The sequence below is a fragment of the Pipistrellus kuhlii genome, unplaced genomic scaffold, assembly GCF_014108245.1.
Source record: "Pipistrellus kuhlii isolate mPipKuh1 unplaced genomic scaffold, mPipKuh1.p scaffold_m20_p_10, whole genome shotgun sequence".
Taxonomy (NCBI): Eukaryota; Metazoa; Chordata; class Mammalia; order Chiroptera; family Vespertilionidae; genus Pipistrellus; species Pipistrellus kuhlii.
In genome coordinates, this window is record NW_023425405.1 from 27,968,285 (window position 1) to 27,989,265 (window position 20,981).

The 20,981-nt window shown below is 35.3% G+C and overlaps 1 protein-coding gene across 1 annotated transcript in view; it reads right to left on the reverse strand.

Annotated features, from left to right (window-relative positions):
* Positions 1–20,981, reverse strand: part of HDAC9 (histone deacetylase 9) — an 817,093-nt gene that overhangs the window by 39,646 nt on the left and 756,466 nt on the right. The window contains exon 25 of the mRNA XM_036429233.2: positions 3,842–3,926. Coding sequence (XP_036285126.2) covers positions 3,842–3,926 — 85 coding nt within the window. The remainder of the gene's footprint in view (positions 1–3,841; positions 3,927–20,981) is intronic.

The following is a 20,981-nucleotide window of genomic DNA, read 5'->3' on the forward strand; positions in this document are numbered from 1 at the left end:
CTGTCAGATGGGGTCTTTGCCTGTCAGGAGAAATGTTTGCCTTGTTATTTGTGCTTTGTAAGACCTTTTCTTCTCGGCAAACTGAGTAACATACACAAGGACAGGACAACGGTGATAATCCTGCTGTAAAATACTCTCATACATGTGGCCAGGCAGAGGGCCAATGCTAATCACGGCCTCCAGCACCTGCATACCCTCAGCTGGGGGGCTCAGTTCTCAAAGAGAAGTCTGCACACAGCCTGTCAGCACCTTGCTGTCTGCCTTGGGACAAGGCTATCTAGGAACTTGCCTGAATGTTTCCCACATGCTCCAAGGCTGGCTTCTTAACATCTACATAGTTTCCTGATACTGTAGTCTCAAACTGTAGCACAAAAGCATCCTTCAGAACCTGGGCTGGGAGGCAGGCTGAAATTCAAACACCCCTAAAGCTAAAAGGAGGCACCTGTGTGACGCTCCAGACATATGTGAAGAGGAGGTCTCCTTCTTCAACAAAGGCGAGCTGGAAGGCTCACTCAGTAAACCGGCGACCTGGACAGTCCAGGCCCCAAAGGGCCTGCACTCAGGAAGGCCCTGTGCCCTCCGTTACCTTCAATGTTCTGCTGTTACCTTCATGAAATTATGAATATTTTTTTATAACAAAGAAGCATTAACACATTTTCATGTTGCATCGGGAACCACAACTTATATAGCTAGTCCTGACTACCTTTCCCACCAAAGGGGAACGTGGGAGCCTGATCAAGCTCCCAGAGTCCTATTGGTGTATTTGAAATGAAAGAGTGGGTTATAAAATAGAGAAAAATGAAAGTACAACTTTAGATTTTGTAAAGAAATCCAGCATTGTTTACACACCCAGGAGCCCACAGTCTTAATTTCCTAAGCCAGTATAACATTTCCAACTCTGAAACACCCATTGTATTTTATTTCTCTGTGGACTTTACTCAGCCCTGTTCTTTTACTTTACTCTGGAAGAGCTGCCCAAAGAAACACAATTTCACAGACCCACATAAAAACGTATCCCACCATGGTCAAAGCCACACACCACAGCACTTTCTCTGTACTGGCTTTCACCCGGGGTCCTAAATGGCAAGAGGGGCTGGTCTATGGTACTTGTCTTTCATGTTAAACATCAACCTACCATTCAGTTCCTTCTCCGACTGGTGATGCCACTATCAGTCTTTTATGGAAATATTATTATTATTTTTTTTTTGCGTCATGAGCACCTTGATTTTCATCAGAATTGGCTACATGATTTATGGGCCCCAGTGCAAAATGAAAATGTGTGCCCCTATTCAAAACTTAGTAAGACATTCAAGGTAACAACAATGATAGCATTAGCCCATGTATGGAACCCTTGTGCATGTGGGGCTTATGGGATTGCCCAGGTTGACCATCCCTGATTCTCACTGGCCAGAATTGGGTCATATACCCAATCTTAACCAATTACTGTGTCAGTTTTTGTTTATTCTGACTGGTCAATGTAATCAATGACTAGTTTAGCCTTACATTAAGGTCAGCTCCCCTGGAGCCTGGCATAAGCTCATCTTCCTCTGAGGTGCATGGTACCTGGAGGCTTCTTTTGGGTAAAAGTGAGGAACATGAGGTTGTTAAGTAGCCAACAGCTGTCTGTACCCATTTACACAAAAAATCCGTGACTCAGAAGGAAGAGTTCTTCAAAAGCTCCCTTTGAAACAAGTTTTATTTCCTGAGAGCCTTGAAGACTTATTCAAATCCTTCCTACTAAAACCAGCCTACACTCAATTTCCAGGCTCCCTGCTGCCAACCCATCCTGTAGGTACACACAGGGGTGAGAAGATATGATTCCTACCCTCCCAGTGATCACCATCCAATTAAGTGACCACAACTAACAGACTCAAAACATCCAAACACTCAGATAATAGAAAAAATTATTATTAAAGAAAAACACTAATTGAAATCCACCATTATGATTGTGAGTTTATGGAAGTATAAATTAACAAGTGCTGGTTTGAATCATCAATAGGAGTTTTGGAGGAAACGGGTTTTTAACTGGAGAAGTGGTAAGTGTTGGGTGGAATGACCTTCTGGAGCAGGAGACAGAGTCAGAATTCTCATACAGCAACTTTTCATAGTAGATTGAATTCTTTTCAAGAGTCAAACAGGCCGAAACCAGTTTGGCTCAGTGGTAGAGCGTTGGTCTGTGGACTGAAAGGTCCCAGGTTCGATTCTATCAGGAGCATGTACCTTGGTTGCAGGCACATCACCAGTAGGGGGTGTGCAAGAGGCAGCTGGTCAATGTTTCTCTCTCATCGACATTTCTAGCTCTCTATCTTTCTCCCTTCCTCTCTATAAAAAAATCAATAAAATATATATTAAAAAAAAGTAAAGCGTCAAACAGGTTTATTTGGCTAGTGCAGGCTGCACACGACACTTGAAAATGTCAGTAGTGTAAGGGAAAAATTCACTCAGCAGAAAGTCATTACTAGGAAATTATATCCCATACAAAAGGCAACAGTATAGTTTCTAAAGATGAAGATCATTCATTATGATTTTTCACACCTATCAAAAATAGAGTCCTTGGCTTCTGTTATTCCTTTCAAAAATTCACTCTTTCTTCTTCTGAACAAAATTCTGTTCAGTCTTTAAGATCAAGCTCAGGCTCAATCACTACCAAGAAGTCTTCCTTGAACCTTCCTTGAACCCCCCTTATCTGCCGTGCCTCTCTTCGCAGTGGAAAGGGCTTAGGAAAGGGGCTCACATCCTCTGTGAGCTCAGCGCACCCAGTGATCCTGCAGGAGAGGGATCTATGGCTGTGTCCCTCACTCACTGGGCTGGGAACTCCCTGGTGCCAGAAACTTTGTCTTCTTCCTTTTCATAACCCCTCTGGGTTGTGATAACTGATAACTGATCAATTTATCATGTATCAGCAGGTAATAAGTACTCAAGAATGCTTATTGAAAGTGATATGGTTAGACTATACAGAGGAACAATAACTTTTAATAATCTGTGAGTATAAAAGCAAAAGAATGCTCAGAATAAGTGAGAATAAAATGAATAAAAACTAGATATTGCCCAGCTAGTGTGGGTCAGTGGTTGAACATTGACCTAGGAACCAGGAGATCACGGTTTGATTCCCAGTCAGGGCTGGAATGTGGCTTTCCCAGTGGTGGTTAATAAAAGCTTCTACAGGACAGCAGCCAAGCTGAGGGTTTTCCTGATCCTCCTTCACATTTAATTTTGCCCTTTGGTTTTCCTCTTCATACTAACTTTTGTATTGATTTGTGCTTGATTTCAATGGGTGTGTATGTGCGCAAGTGCACACACATGCATGTTATCATCTAAAAAGTGTAACTCTTAAAAAGTAACAGCAGTAAAGGGGACTGGTAGTAATAAAATCTCTTACTTTCCCTGCCTTGTTTAGTTGGATTTTCTAATAGTCAGGCTTTCTCATTAACTTCTCCCAAACCTAAAACCAGTAAATGATTGCTGAATTCCAACATTATTAGGAAAGAAGTTATGTTAGTTAAGACTGGGCAATATGACTACAATTTTTTATACTATTTTAAATGTTCTGGTGAATGCTTAGTGCTAATAATAGAAAAATCCAAGCACTTTGAAATATGAGAAAAAGAAAGATTCTAAATCTAGAGTCTCTGAGTTACGCATCACTGTAAGATACAATTGCCATATAAAGAGCAAGGCAGTAACATACTTAGGTATGTATGCATAATATGTGCAAATTATAATAACTCTAAATATGTTTCTCCTGTGAGAAATTCAATGTGTTGTTCATATGCTCAACTTCGCAATATATGTTTGATGGGTTATATCCGATTACACATTAAAAAAAACTTTGAAGACATACTTTGAATTTCAATGATCTTCTGTAAAGAGGTAACAGCATTCACATTTGGAGTTTGGTGGAGAGTGTCTTCGGCAAGTGGGTCCAGCTGCAAGAATAGTAGGCAACAATATGAGTAGGGTATTATGATTACAGTAGATCTGACAGAAGCAGAGCAATTGAAACAAATTAAAAAAACAAAACAAAACACAACACTTGCTCCAAGAACTAGTTAACATTTTGCTGATTTCATTTCTAAGAGTGTAGCCAGTTTTATTTTCTGTTTTGCAGCCATGCAATTGAATTCCAAACGGCTTTTCTATTGGCTGACAGACTAATCTATGAAGTCCCTGAGGCAGGTGTATGTCTGTGTATTATTCATTAAAATTCGGAGTTATTTGTGTAATTTTTGTAGGTTCCTCACAAGCCAAATTCCAACATGTCATCTATGCAGCTGGGCCTGGCTAAGGAGACCTCCAGGAAGTCACAGTAGGCAGGAAGTGGGCGGTCTATTAACCATAGTTTTGCAGTTTTTTTTTTTAAATATTTAATCACCTTATACTTTTTCTGAACACTTCACAGTAGAAAACCATGAGACACAGCTGCTCTTATTCAATTGCTAGTGAACAAGTGGTAAATGTTCAACTAAAACCAAAGGTCAAATAATTGTACACTCACACGCCCACCATACTCATAACTGTGCAGATGTCTATGTGGACAAATTCCTGTCTTGCAAATCTATTACAATCTTCTGGAATTACACCGATTTTTCATGGAGAAGCTCAAAAACATTGCTTTGCAAGAAACGAAGAGGAGCTTTGAATACATTATGGAGTGTTTTGGCAGAACAGATTCTAATGATGCATCCTTGGGAACACCTTGGTGATGGTGTGTAGCAGCAGAGACTGCATATCCAGGGGACAGCTGCCTAGCTACCTTGACCCAGAAAGCCAGGAAAGTCATAGGAATAAGGGGATTAACAAAAAAAGGACTTTTCTTATAAAATCTGAAGTTAGTAGTCTCAAATACCAAGGAAGGGTCAAACAATCAAATGGCACGGATGGGAACCATTGTCACTAGAAGCCGTGTGGAAGCATGAACTCATCTATGGCTCTTGATATGTAGGAAGAAGGAAAAGCCTTGGGACTCCAAGTTTCCACGGCATCTGTGAGCGGATCCTCCCCGCAGGGTCTTTCTGAATTGATTATTCTCTACTTCAATCACAGAATCTAAGACAATAGCACCTTTCTTCCAGATGCCACAGGACAGCAGACTCGCTCAGGGATATTTATACATGGGTAAATTCACTAAATAGAACTTTCCAGAATGTTTTTCTTAGCTGACAAAGGAAAACCTTTACAACATCAAAAGGTTTATTTGCAATACAATTTGGCAAGAGGAAAAGAAAACAAGACAGTGTCCAGTGAAAGGTTCTGCAATCTTAAACACTTAAAACGTGCTAACATCATTTTGTAAAAATCTGGTTTTTCAGATCGTGTCTTCTAGAATATGTTATCCTACTTAAAACCTCTTGTTTCAGAAAAACTACTCAGAAGACTCGTATTAAAGAATCAGACAGGGTTGGTTGAGCTACCTTCCTCATAAATCATCTTTCCTTTCACGTCTGTCTCAGATCTTTGTGACTATCTTTTAATAGAAATTAGGTAGGTTTCCTTAATGAATTGTTTTGAAACATCCCTCTACGTTCAAATGTTGAAGAACTAAATCACAAGGTGCTATCAGCATACTTAGTTCGCCAAAATCTTTCCTGTGATTTTGGTGTAAAAAGGCTGACAGGTTGAAAGATGCTAGAAAGAAAGCCACAGGCAGATCATTAATGTACAAACCTCGCTTCTGGGACTCCCCTGCACTAAAGTCTATTTATATGGCTTGGGGCATGTAGAAAGTAAACGTGATTCAGGGAGTTGAGAGTAAAAATACAAACAACCCTAAACCCCCAATTCAGAATCATTAGATTTGATAAAGTTGTGTCTACTTATAAAAGCAACCTAGAGAATTAAGGCAATTAAATTGATAATTTAAGCCTCCCAAACCATTGCCCAGTGTGTTTTCAGTGAATGTCATTTAGGGGATTTAACCTTCAGTAAATTGCCCCAATTTGTTTCATTTCGAAGGTATATATACACAGAGCTGAATTCAGAAAATACTCAATGTAGGTTCTTTATTTTCTCTTGGGTAGTTCTGTGGAGAAGGCAATGGGTAATACTCTCAGTTGGCAAGAAGGTAAGCAGAATTTAGAATCTGTTTTCTTAAATTAAAACCTTGCATCGAAGGACCACAAAATCGAGTTGTCTTTTCTAGAGTTTGTTGATTTAATCATTCATAATTATAAGCACTAAAAACATTTGATTGGAGCATCTACTCAATAACTATTTATGCATATTGGTCATTATTTGTAATCTAATAACTAACTGTAATGAAAGATATTAAATAAATAATCTTTTTATAAATTTGGAGCAGAAATAAGAATATCCAGTAAAGCTGGGTGTGTATTTAGTTTGGCCAGTAAGATATAGCAAAAATTTGGCTACTAAGCCTAATCAATGTCAGTAAGAGTTTGTTGAGCAATTTCATCATGTAATAATAATTATCATGGAGTTATAAGAAACATTAGATAATTTTAACATAACCCTCTTGTCATATAAGGTGCTTATTCAGCTTTATTGTATCTAAAGTTTAATTACAATGATTAGTTACTGCGATTCTTTATATAAAATTTCAGGCTATGTCAGGGAAGTTTCTTTTTCTACATTGTTACAAAAATTTGCAATAATGTATTCATAAAATTCATATGTTTGTTAAGTTGTATATACCATGTAATTTCTACATATTACAGCTGTTTTGAAATACCATAACATTTGGCCATAATCATGTTTTGAATAAGTAATTTTCAGGTTCTTTGTATCATCAAACTCATTTTAGCCTTGGCCAGGTTGCTCAGTTGGTTGGAACATCATCCCATATTCCAAAAGTTTGTGGGCTGGATTCATGGTTGGAGCACATATCTCAGTTGCAGGTTTGATCCCCTTTTGGAGCAGGTACAGAAGGCAACCGATTGATTGATGTTTCTCCCTTACATTGATGTTTCTCTCTCTCTCTCTCTCTCTCTCTCTCTCTCTCTCTCTCTCTCAAGTAGACAAATATATCCTCAATGAGGATTTAAAAAAATAATTTTAGTTAGCTAAGATGTATTTAGAAAAATAAGTAGTGAATGTCCTTAAAGAAGCTCTTGAAAAAGAGTTTTAAAATTCAATCTGTACTTCTGAGACATGAAAATCAACTCTAATTCATGACTCAGAACAAAACAAAAAGATGCTAAACTGAGATCTTGTAAATATAATAGGTACATGAGAATAGATGTACTCGTATACATCAACCAAACAAAAGATCTACTAATTACCCATGTTAGCTTTTATACTGTGTTTCCCAAATAGGCCAAGTATATTCACACTTCTATACATTTATTTATATCCCATTCCCTCTGCTTTATATTTTTCCATTCTTCTCTGAACTGGTGATACCTTACTGTATCATTGCCTTCTCCGTTAAATCTTTTCTTAAAGTCTTTGATGGGGCAAATTGATTTCACCCATGTCTCAAATATTCTTGTTTACTAAACACATTATATTATAGTCAGCCATGTCTGCCATTCTCTCCTTCTTTGTGAGCCATTTAAATGCAAATATAGAGCCTGGTATATAGTAGGCATTTTTAAAAAAATGTAGAATGAATGAAGAAAGAATTAATTGAAGGAAAATATGGAAGAGGTAGCCTTTATTCTGCACTCTGTAATTTACAGACCTAAATGAAATAGATTCTTCCCTGGTTGCTTGCTTTAATCAAGGTTTTAGGTTGAAAAACTAGAAAAAACAATAGTGATAATTCATTTTTAAATCAATATCATTGATTTTTAATTAATGTTTTAATGATTATTTTAGTTTTAATTTATTTTAAATTGGCCCTCAATTGCATTAAATTTATTAATTCTAATGTATCTACACTAATAAAAGAGAAACATGCAAATTGACCATCACTCCGCTATGCCCCCCAGCCAATCAGGAGGGAGTATGCAAATTAGAATGATAAAGATGGCTGCTGCCCAGCTGCTTTAGGTGTGGAGTGCCTGGGCAGGCCAGTTTGCCTGCTATGAGAGGGAGGGCGGGGGTAAAGGGATCTAAAAGAGTGGCACTCAGGCCACAGTGAAGATGAAGACTGCAGCCTCCAGAGTCTGCAGAGTAGACCAAGATGACAGTCTGCAGTGAAGATGGCAGACTCCAGCTGTAGTCTGCAGTGAAGATGAAGAGGGCAGACTCTGGCCAGAGCGAAGGCCTGGGTCCTGGGTGCTAGAGAAAACCAGTGCTGGAAGCCAAGGGAAGGAAGGCCCATTGCACCAATCTCTTCGTACAATGGGCTTTTGATATAAAAATAATTTTGTATAAATTTTCTACATACATAATTATATGATCTATGAATAATAAGAGGTTTATTTAATGTCTTTCCAATCTTTATGTTTTTAATTTATTTTTTTACCCTATTGCACTGTTAGGACCACCAGTGTAGTGGTGAAAAGAAGCAGTAAGAGTGAACATTTTTGTATTGTTTTTTATTTCAAAGAAAAATCCCCATATTTCACCTTTAAATCTAATGCACACTATAGATTTGTAGATAATCTTTATCAAGTTAATAAAACTTCCTATTATTCCTACTTTTCCAAAATAGTTCATCATGCTATCAACTGATGTTTAAACATCTACTGAAATTATTATATTTCTTTTTGTTTCTCTTAATGTGGTGAATTACAATGATTTAATTCACACTGTTAATATGTTACATACTGGTCTAAACCCAATTTTGTTATGGGCTTTTAAGGTATTGACGAACTACTAATACTACATTGTTTAGGGCTTTAACTACTATGCTTATGATAAAGGTTTTCCTGTCATACTCCTTTTTTATAATTTTTTTTTTTTTTTTTTTAGTTTTGGATATCAGTATTATGCTGGTTGCCCCCTCTCTCCAAAAAGTGTCAATCACATCATTGTACGTAATGGCCCCAAAATGGAAAAATTCCCCATAACTGTCAAAAGTATAATAGATATAAATTGTAACATTTTTCTAGAAATTCCTTTTATGAAATGGAATGCTATATTAATAATGAAAATGAATGAACTATAGAGCTAACTACAACAACATGGGTGAGTCTCACAAACATAACAAAGTTATGAGCCAAAGAAGTCAGAGGCAAAGGGATATATATTTTGTGATTTATTGTATATAAAGTTCTAGAACAGGTAAATTAAAATCTTTAGTTAGAAATCAGAAAATTGATTACTTTCAGAAATGAGAAATTGAGTACTGATAAAGAAAAGGAAAAGGAGGACTATTGAGGTGAAGATATTATTCTATTTCTCGATCTAATTGATGATTGTATATGAGCTCTATCTATGATATTTCATTGGAGTGTACATTTATGTCTTATACATTTTTCCATATAAAAATTACATTTTCTAACTAAAAATAATTTTAAGAGAGACAATATTTTTGGACACAGGAAATAGGGAAACTAAGTTTGGTTCTTGGGTCCATGTTATTTCCACTATTTTATGGTGCCTCTAAGAACAAAGTGAGATTACAAGTTTTGCAGCAAGAACCACATAGTATATTCTTATATACAGGGAACAAATTCACTTACAAAGGGAATTGAAAGTCCCCCTAAAACATGCAAAGCAATTCAGAAACTAATTCAGAACATTTTACTTGTCAGGACCAAAGATACTGTGGAACTTTGGAAGAATATGATGGCTAAGACCAAGAGGATAATTGCAATATAGACCTGACCCTCCATGTTAATGAACTATTATACATTCCCTAGTGAAGAGGGTTTGGTGGTTAAAACTCAACTTCCATTTAAATGATTGTCTTAGAGAGGTCTGCAATTAATTGTATATGTTTAATTTGATTGCTTAAGAAGATCTGGTTATAATTTTATCCATATTGTGATTCATGAGTCATTCTCAAAATAACCATATTTTGCTCATTTGAAGTTACTAAAATCCTTGAACAAACAGATTGGGGGGAAAGAGTAAATCAGGGTGAATTGTATTGGTAATAAAGTTATGATACTGACAGATTACTGTGATTATTCATATTGAGTCTGTCTGCATGTGGATGATGAAGGGTTACATCACATTGCAATAAAGAAATATATCTAGCCAAGAGGAATGACATAAATCTAACAAGTCTTCTCTACCAAGAAGACCAAGAAGCAAAGTATAGAGTGATGGCCATTCATCTCACATTGGATACTGAATGAATTCCTTGAATTAAATAAGTGAGGCAAGTAGACTAGACTCTGAGATTATTACTATGGTTATTTTTCTATTGGTTGAGTTTTATCCAAAACTACAACACTTTGGAGAATTGTAGGGTACACAATATATCAGCCATTAAATGACAAAGGAAGACTGTGAGGAAGTGATTCCATTCCAAATAGTATCCCATAGTTTCCATGGCACCTACTAGAGAAAGTTTGAAGAAATAGGATACTTAAATACCAATGGCAATAATTAGCTAAATAATGAAAATTGAATTTAAAGGTAAAAAAGAAGTAGGCATAATGGTCTATTGGAAAGAAAGTAATAAATGCAATTAGTTGGATAATTCAGACTATCCATATTTTTGTTTAAGCACTGAGGTAATATTGTAGGTATGCAATATAATGAGAAAACATTTCAATCCACATAGTTGAGTTAGGCAAATTAAATATATATATATATATATATATATATATATATATATATATATATATATATAGTTTCAATAACATTGAAAGGCCGAGACCGGTTTGGCTCAATGGATAGAGCGTCGGCTTGGGGACTGAAGGGTCCCGGGTTCGATTCCGGTCAAGGGCATGTACCTTGGTTGCAGGCATATCCCCAGTAGGGGGTGTGCAAGAGGCAGCTGATCGATGATTCTCTCTCATCGATGTTTCTAACTCTCTATCTCTCTCCCTTCCTCTCTGTACAAAAATCAATAAAAAATATTTTAAAAAAATAACATTGAAAGGAAATTTGCTCAATGCTCTATGCATAGTTTCCTAACATAATGTCCATAGTTCTGACATTAATTGGTATAAGGAATGCTAATTCATTTTATATGCCAAAATCTTGCTTCCTTGTCCCTATTTCTACAAATAAGTTTAAAGTTGATACCCAAACTTGGTTAAGTCCTCATGTTTCATTTTCTTTGATCCTTGGTTTTCTTGTCCTCATTTGCTTTTTTAATTTTCTGCTTTTCTAATCTACTAATTTGCATGTTTTAAAACTGTTTTTCCTTAAATTTTTGTTTAGTAAAAAGATTTGTACTATATTCTCTTTTCCAAATGTTGATTTTTGTGCTAAGAAGAGCTGTTTCATTCACATCATGTAGCAGTGATGTGCTGATAAATGTTTAACAGCTGGCTATTTAAAAATAGCTGTAATTTGTAGTATTTGCTGATTTCTGTGGTGCAAATATTCCCACCATGGCCTATTTCAGGCTACAATGTGATGTCACTTAACTCAAATTTGAGCAGCTAATACACAGAATTTGAGTAATGATACACAAAATTAGCTCTCACAAGCTATTAAGAGCCAGATCCAGCATATCACTGAAAGGGTATAATTTTGTTCACTGATAATCTGGGGCAAACTATTCCTAGTGATTATTTCCATAATACATTTTTGTTTTCTCCTATGAGATTCTGCCATCTCCCAAATCAAACATTATTTGGTTATTGTAGTACCCCGAAGCACGGGAGTCATTTGTTTAATGCATCTATATTTTCCACAGAAATTCTAATTCCTTACGATATTCAATTCCACTTATCCAGCCTCATTGTTTATTTCTATTACACTTACAGCAGCCTTTCTTCTGCCAAAAAAAAAACCAAACAAATCCAAAAAGGAGCCATCCACTATTTCAAGAAGTCTTAATCTATGCCTTCCCATTACAACAGATATATCCTTTCTTGTAGATTAGCTTGTCAAAATCTCATTTTAATTCAAGATCAAATGTTACTTTCTCTATTAAAATATTCTTCTATACAAACATAGCTAAAAACAAAGGGTCATACATTTCCAAAGTACTTTGTTAATATTTCTTTTATTTTTATTTGTATTAGCACAAAACAGATGCCCAATAAAAGGCTACTGAATGAATGTACAGATGAATGAATGTCATAACATGTTTGCTCCATCATTGAAAAGAAATGTTTCCTTGCTTTTGTTGGTAACCAGAACTCTATGAAGGTTCCAGGTTTCCAGCCACATTCCTTTTAACACCTTCTGAAAATCCTAAAGACAAACAGTACAGACGATCTGCCTAATGGAATTGTAATTATCCAGGTAATTTCTACTTCATTTAGCATTTGCTAAGACACATAAACAAACAAACAAAAAAACTAGTTACTTTGGCTCTGCTTCTCATAAACCTTGTTGAATATAAGAAAATGCAACATCGTAAGCCATTTCTGCAATGGAAAGTATCTTCAAATAATACTTTCAAAATATTTTTATTCTCTTTAAAGTATTTATGCATTCCCTTCAGAGTGTGGATAGGTTTCACATTCTAAGAGAAGATCATGGAATGATCTTCATGTGTGATTTTGGTTTATCACACATTTCCCTGTATTAAGTTCCCCTTCCTCTACTCATGAACTACAAGCTCCAAAATAGGAGCTTGTAAACTTTCCCAGATTCACACCAATTCCCCAATGGAGCCAGCCATATATAATCTAAAGGATGAAAAAGACGGTAACACTACTTCCCCATCCGAACTCTAATGAAAACAAACCCCTGATGAGCAACTTGGACAACATCTTAAGAGTTCACTTCGAGGGTGGTTGTCAAAACTTACTAGAGTCAATTCCACAGACTTTTTCAGCAGCTTTGGAGCAAAAAGTCATCTTGGAAAGATTATCAGCATACACAATCACTAAGTTTAGCCACTGTTGCTGAAATCCAAGTCAAATGAAAGCAGCTGAGCCTACTCAACAGGAGAGAGCAGTTATTAAAAAGAAAAGGAGAGAGGAGATAGAGGGGTGAGGGGAGAGAGAGGAAGAGAGGAAGAGAGGAAGAGAGGAAGAGAAGAAGAGAGGAAAGAAGGAAGGAAGGAAGGAAGGAAGGAAGGAAGGAAGGAAGGAAGGAAGGAAGGAAGGAAGGAAGGAAGGAAAGGATCTAGAGGCCAACCTTACTTATAAAGAATGGGGGAGATAAAGAGAAAATATGCTATAGATTCAAATATTTACTGAACCTTCAGTACTAGAGGCTTTGGACTCATCTCAACAGTTTCTCTTTATGGGAATTTGAATTTTTTTTTTCCTCTAACAAGCTTAAAACTGTCATTTATTCTGTTTTGACAAGTGGTTTTTTATTTTATTCTTTTGTTAGGAGGATTTTTAATGGTTATGTTCTTAACTTACTACACAAGGCTCTTACCTATAATATGTCTTCTCTTTTTAGATACCTTAAGTTTTTCAATGTTTTCCTTTCAAATTCAATAGGAATGCCAAATGCTTAAGCTTTTCTCACTTCTTGAAAAAGCTTTTTTTCCCCCCACCCAGAGGAAGCAACCCAGGGTGTCACTAATTGGCTTTGCAGAACAGTAGGCAAATTTGGCCTAAAGCAACTGTGGCATTGTTTGCCAGCCAGCACAAATGCAGATTACCAAAATCAGTTTCTTTTGAGAACCCTACAGATTTTTCTGTAACTAATTTTGAAAAAGATGTGACTATTCACATTAGTATCTTTGAAGCCATACCAAGCAACCTAATGAGTCTTCTCATTTGTGTAGTTACTTCAATTTCTTGCAAACTCCAAGCTGGTGTTTTTAAGTGCTTCATTGAAGAAGTTCAAAAATATTTATCACACACTGGTTGGACTGATAAATCTAAGTTCTGAACTTTGTCAAGAAAAAGGGAAAAAATGACTTCAGGTATGTCTTCAAAATCAGTTGCCCTTTGGAATTTCCTGTACCATGCTCAAATTAATTTTAATCCAACAGTATATTATTTTGACTAACCTTGTGCATATTTCTTAAAAGAATAGTTAAAAGATGTTTTGTTAACTAGATCACTTTCATGATAAAATACTTAAAATATGAAATGCCTATTTTGAATGCAGCACTCAGATAACTTAATGTTTAAAAAATAAAGTGTTTTTTGGTACCCATCTATGTATCTACGCTGAGATGCAGAGCGAAGATTTTACAATTCCTTTGGGTTATGTAATTCATATTATTCTGCTAATAATAAGCCATATGAAGCAGCATTTTGCTGTATTGACATGGCCTGGCCAAGAACAACAAGGAAAAGAAATAGCATTTAAAAAACTGGCAAAATGTTTATGCATTTTAATCCTCTGCACATGAATAAATACATCTGACAAAGTGCAGAGTCCCTCAAAAAGGCCCTTCTTGACCTTCCTAATTTGAGTTCAATTGCATGTTCAGTGTTGAGAAGCCAAAGTAGGTTCTGCCAATGTTTTAGGCTCAAGCTTTACTACATTTTGTTACTTGTGAAAGTGAAATCCCAGATAATAAGTTATAATTGCCCTATTAATCACTTGAAAAGAGAGTTTGAAGTAAAGTTAGGATTTGAAATTGCATAATTGGTATCTGAACGACAACCATTTTTGTTTTCTTATGTAGAGCTTACCAAGTAAAACTACTGTAAAAACTACATGCATATACTTTTTAAAAGTGTAATATGCCTTATATATTATTTTTCCAAAGGAATGAAATTTAAAACTTCAATGTAGGCATGGCTGTTGGTCATGATGACCTTTGAACTAGAAAATAGAAATGCAGAAAACCAGGCCTTGGATTATAAATTATATTGTCAATGAAAGTGAGAATAACTCTTTGTTCCTTAAGTTATTTCAAATATTATATTTTCATTTCCTTTTTTTTTCAAATGAATTATAATATACAACACATATGTATTTTTCTTCCATTTTTCATTAAAAAATTATATTTCTCTTAAGTTTTGTTATTCTGTATACTGACAGAGTTAAAACACCAAAATTTACTTCTCTAAGTTCAATATTCCAAATTCATCTGTTATTAAACAACTTGTTGGAAATCTATAGTCTTGTTTATATCCCTAAGAAATCTCAATAGGAAAAATAATATAGAAAGACATAAATTCTTTAAATCTATCTTTTTTTAGTGCATTATGAACAAATATTTTATTGTGTTTAAGTAATTGAAGATAGTCAATAAAAAGGGGAAAGATGGTATTTAGAATATTATAATAACTAAGTCAAATTTACTGTAAGACTTACAGATAATTAAAGTTGATTCAACAGTTCATTTTGCTAATAATCATTTCAATTATCACACACTGGAATTTTTAGCATCTATATCTCACATGGCCAATGACACTTTTATCCCTTCCTCTATCTCAAGCCTGGTCTTTCTAAAAATGTAGAGAAAAGGCATAGGTTTCAAACTTTAAATCAGGTGACATCTTTCTAATGTCACTAATTGTTCTATAAAAATAGTCTACTTGATCTATAAGATTAGGTCATATAACAAAACGACAACAGAGATCCCAGTCAGAAGAGCATACACAAAAGGGAGAGGTAAAACATATCCAACTTGCTTTTTAGTAAACGGAGATAAATTAAGAACACCACACAACTGACTTGAATGTGTTCTGAAACAGCCATTTCTAAAAGAAAGAGACCACAGGAAAAGTACAAAGATTACAAGAGCATTGTGCTCAAAGATAGCCAGTGAAATCGATAATTTCCTTTAATATAGTAGGCAAAATAGTTGGCTTTTGCAAGTTGGTAACATTTCCTTCTGGGCAGGTCAATCATCTGTGGAGTCATAATCCACAACCTTCAGTTAGATTTTCTGCACATCTGGCTTAAGCCTTTTTAATGCAAGTATTAAAACAAGTTGGCTTTCTTAAAATGTTTCTGTATTTAAAGTCAAATAAGTAATTTGAGAATGTAAAATATATCATCTGGTAGGCAAACATTAACTGATAAGTAGAAGTAGCATTTCTTTTTTGCACCTCTGAACTGGCACCAAAAACACCTAATACTCTGTTTGACATTATTTGTTTATGGGAATTTTAGAAAGACTATAATATTTAGAAAACCTTAGACAGCTTGAATTATGTGTGATCTGAAATATCAGTTCACTAATAACAAAACAAATCATTAGGTAGTTACATCCTTTGGGTTATTGAGCTGTCTAAAATTATACACAGAGTAAATACTTGAATAGCACTCAAGTTTTTCCTCTCATATTTTCTTTCAAATTTAAAATGTACATATTCTCTTCAATAAATATGGCAAAATAATCATGTCAAAACTCTATAAGATAATGATGACAATAAAACATGTATGTTCAGTGTGCATAAAACAGGCTTTCCTTTATAAATAGTACTAGAGGCCCAGTACATGAAATTCCTGCACTTGGGGGGGAGGGTGGTCCCTCAGTCCAGCCTGTACTCTCTTGCAGTCCAGGAGCCCTGTGGGAGTCTACAGCCCCTGGGGAACGGGCCTGTTGTCAGTGGGACATCGTTAGCACTGTTGCAGAGGCAGGAAAGGCTCCCGCTACTACTGCTCCACTCACCAGCCATGAGCCCAGCTCAGGGCTTCTGGCTCCCTCTGTAGGAGCGCACTGACCACCAGAGCATCTGCCCCCGCATTGAGCATCTGCGCCCTGGTGGTCAGTGTGCATCATAGTGACCGGAAGTTCTGCCATTTGGTTGATGTGCCTATTAGCTTTTTATCAAATAAGATAGACCAAAGCATTAGCTGTGAAAAAGCATTATGAATCATAGATTTTTAAAATGACTGTGTATATGTTGATTTCATTAAACTGTAGCATTTCAAGTTCATGAAAAAGTAAAATATATAAACAGTCATAATATCTCTATACATTCACTATAAAAATAAATGAATTAATAATTAATGATATATACAAACTGAAATATTTGTAGAATTGCAATTAATTGGTCCAAAAGCTTGCTGTGATCTAGAAGTGAACCGCATGATAATTTGATGTGAAGTCTGCTGATTAGTCAGGAAAATATGTATGTGTTGTGAGAGAAAAAAATGGCCTTTGGCAATATAGAGTTAAATTAATATCTTGAATCTAATGAACTCTAGTTGCATGTTGTTGAATGAATTTTTTAAATCTTTTTGACTCATTATTAACATTTGTAAGATGAAAATAATATCTCTTAGCCTAGAGAACTCATAAATGGTGACAAAACATGTTTATCAATATTTTAAAGACTCCAGACCAAGATAGTGACATGGTGAGCTCCTGAATTTTCCTCTTCCCACAGATGCACCGACTATCCAGTGATAAATAAAGCAATTCCCTCTGAGAGAATCCAGAATGTAGCTGCTGAGTAACTCCTACATACTGAGCATACCTAATGAATGAGAAAATACCCACATCAAAAAGGTAGCAAAGGCTGAGACATACTTTCACCATAAACAAATCCTTGAGACAGCACCATACATTTGGAAGGGAGCCCCAAACTTCTAGTTTTTTCCTGAGGAGAGAAGGGTTTGGAACATACATCTAGCTTACTATATGTTAAGTTTCTACCCAAGAATGGTCTCTCAAAATATCTGGCTACAAAAGTTCATGTCCATGAGTCCCCACAGGCCTTTAGCGAACAAACAGTTCTGAACAGGTGTGTGAGCACTTGCCATGACTATCCCCCAAGAGCTCAGTGCAGAGGGAGCAAGCAAAGCAACCCATTTCCTAGTCTTTCCCTTGAAAGGGAAGTACACACTTTACAAGCTGATGCCTGAGGAGTCTGGCTTCTAATTAGCACACTTAAAGGTGCTGACCGTGACTTCCCCCAGAGCCTAAAAGAACTCATAACACCTCTTTCTGGTTTACTTCAACAATAAAACCAAGTCGGCAATATCTATCTGGAATGAGTATGCTCACATATCTAGCACCCCAACTTTTATGGCTGTTACCCAAAGGATGGGACCTCATATAACTTAGCTCTGATAGTCAAATATCACAGCATGCACTTATGAGTCTCACAAGACTACGGCAAACAAAGAAATTTTAAAACCAGCACAGACATACTTCCCCACCCCCATGGGCTATACACCCAGGCACAGTGCAGAAGGAACAGGCAAAAATGCCCATCTTACAGTTTCTTTATCGAGAGAGTCCAGCTTGTAGTCAGACTACACCCAGGGGCTGGCTGTAATTCTCGCCTTAAGGACACTGACAGCTCTTGGCATATACTCAGCTACTGGGAGCCACTAATAAAGACTGTAGCTTGGACAATCACAAAGGGTTGAGTGGTAAATAGGAGCTTGCACTGAGATGATTGATGATATTCATCTTTTACACAAGACTGGGAAAAGTGGCTGTTGTAGCCAAAGTGCACAAACCAACAAAAAGAGTCAAGAAAAATGAAAAACAAACAAACAAAAACCCAAGGGACTATATTCCAAGTAAAATAAGACAAATCCTCCAAAATTAATGAAATGAAGATAACTGATTTACCCCAGAGTATTCAAATATCAGTCATAAAAATGATCACTGAGGTCAGGAGAACAACGCATAAACAGAGAATTTAACACAAGAGGTAGAAAATATTAAAAGGTATCAAACAGAAATAAGAGAGCTGGAGAATATAACAACTGAAACATTCAACAGAGGAATTTAACAGTAAACTAGACCAAATGGGAGAAAGAATAAATGTACTGGGCATTGGGCAGTAAAAATCATCAAATCAGAGTAACAAAAAGAAAACACACACACAAAACATGAAAATCAGTAAAGATGGTTTAAAAGATTTATAGGACACCACATAGCAGACCAGCATATACAGTCTAGGGGTCAAAAAAGGAGAATAGAAAATGAAGAGCCTGAAAGCTTATTTGAAGAAATAATGATAGAAAACTATCCTGATTTGGGAAATGAAACAGACATTCAATCCAGGAAACCCCAAAATTACCAATTAAGGTGAACCTACAGAGTCGCATCAAGGCACATTATAATTAAATCGTCAAAAGTTAAAGATAAAGAGAGGATCTTTAAGACAGCAAAAGAAAAGCAACTTGCTATATGTAAGAGAAACTCATTAAGATTATGAGTGACTTTTTCAGCAGAAATTTGCATACCAGTAAGAAGTAGGATGATATATTTAAAGTGAGGTGGGGAAAAACTGGCAACCAAGAATACTCTACCTAGTAAAGTTGTCCTTAAAAATAGTTTTGTAGACAAACAAAAGCTGAAGAATTCATCTCCATTAATTTGGCCTTAAAATAAATGCTATTGGGAATTCTTCAAGTTAAAATGAAAGGACGGTAACTAACAATGTGAAAACTTAGAAAAATATAAATCTCACTGGTAAAGATAAATATATAATTACATTCAGAATACTCTAATACTGTAATTGTGGTAGGTAAATAACTTTTCACTCTAGTGTAAACTTAAGATATAAAAGTATTAAAATAACTAAAACTTAATAATGAATACACAATATAAAATATTTAATTTTTTACTTTGAATACATAAATTGAAGGAGAGTAGTGAAAAAATGTAGAGTTTTTATACACATTAAATGTTAAGATTATATCAGCTTTAGAAACACTATTATAACTATAAAATATTTTATGCAAGTATCATAATAACCACAAAGCAAAAACTGACAGTATTTAAGCAAAATATAAAGAAAACGAAATCAAACATACCAATATGGAAAATCATCAATTTACCAAGAGAGGAAATAGGAAACTACAAAACAGCTAGAAAACTGCAAGATGGCAATAGTAAGCCCATATATATCAACAACTACTTTAAATGCAAATGGATTAACTCCTACAATCAAAAGACATAGAGTGGCTGAATGGATAAAACAAATAAGACCTAACTATATGCTGCCTACAAGAAAATCACTTCAGTTTTAAGGACACACAGACTGAGAGTGAAGGCACAGAAAATTCCATGCCAATGGAAAGTAGAGTTAGGTATACCAGAAAAAAATGGAACTCTAAGCCAAAAACTATAATTAGAGACAAAAAAGTTAATAAATAATGATTAAGTGGTCAATTCATCAAGATAATGTAACCATTATAAATATTTATATGCCCAACATAGGAGAATCTAAATTTATAAAGCAAATATTATAAAGCATATCTAAAGAGAGAAACAGAAAAAAAAATTAATATTAGTAGGGGACTTTAATACCCCACTTTCAACAATTGATTGACCATCCAGCAATAGAAGGGTCTTAAAAAAATTAAAAATAGAACTACCATATGACTCAGCAATCCCACTGCTGGGTAATATCTAAAGGAAATAAAATAACTATTTTGAAGATCTATCTGTACTCCATGTTTATTGCAGCATTATTCATATAGTCAAGGTATGGAAACAACGTAAGTGTCTATTGGCAGATGAAGGGATAAAGAAAATAGACATATAGATATGTAGATATATATATATATATATATATATATATGAATATTATTTATTCTTAAAAAAGGAAATCTCATGATTTGCAACAACATAGATTAAATCTTGTTATTTGCAACATTTTGAAGGCATCATTCTAAGTGAATATACCTCATAGTGTCACTTATGTGAAACCAAAAAGTAAAAAAAAGAAAATTAGTCAAACTCATAGAAACAAAGAGTAGAATAATGGTCACCAGGGGTGGGAGAGGTGGGTAGCAACAGGGGTGTTGTGGTGGTGGTGGTAGGTAAAGATAGGAAGAGGTATGTAAAAATGGTTTTAAACATTTAGTTATACAGTGAATAAGGTTTAAGGATCTAATACAAGCATGTCAAATTCAAAGGTTAACACTGGCCAAATAAACAAGACATGCAGCCCCCGGGCCGTGAGTTTGACATGCTTGATCTAATGTAACATGGTGACTAGAGTTGATAATACTGTATTGTAAAACTGAAATTTGCCAAGAGAGTAGAACTTAAAAGCATTCTTACCAAAAATCCCCCCCAAAACAAAATGTAACCATATGAGATAATGTGTTAAATTAACTTAATGGCAGAAACCATTTCACATTGTATACATATATCAAATTACCACATTGTATACTCTAAAATAAATACAGATTTTCCCATTATACCTTAATAA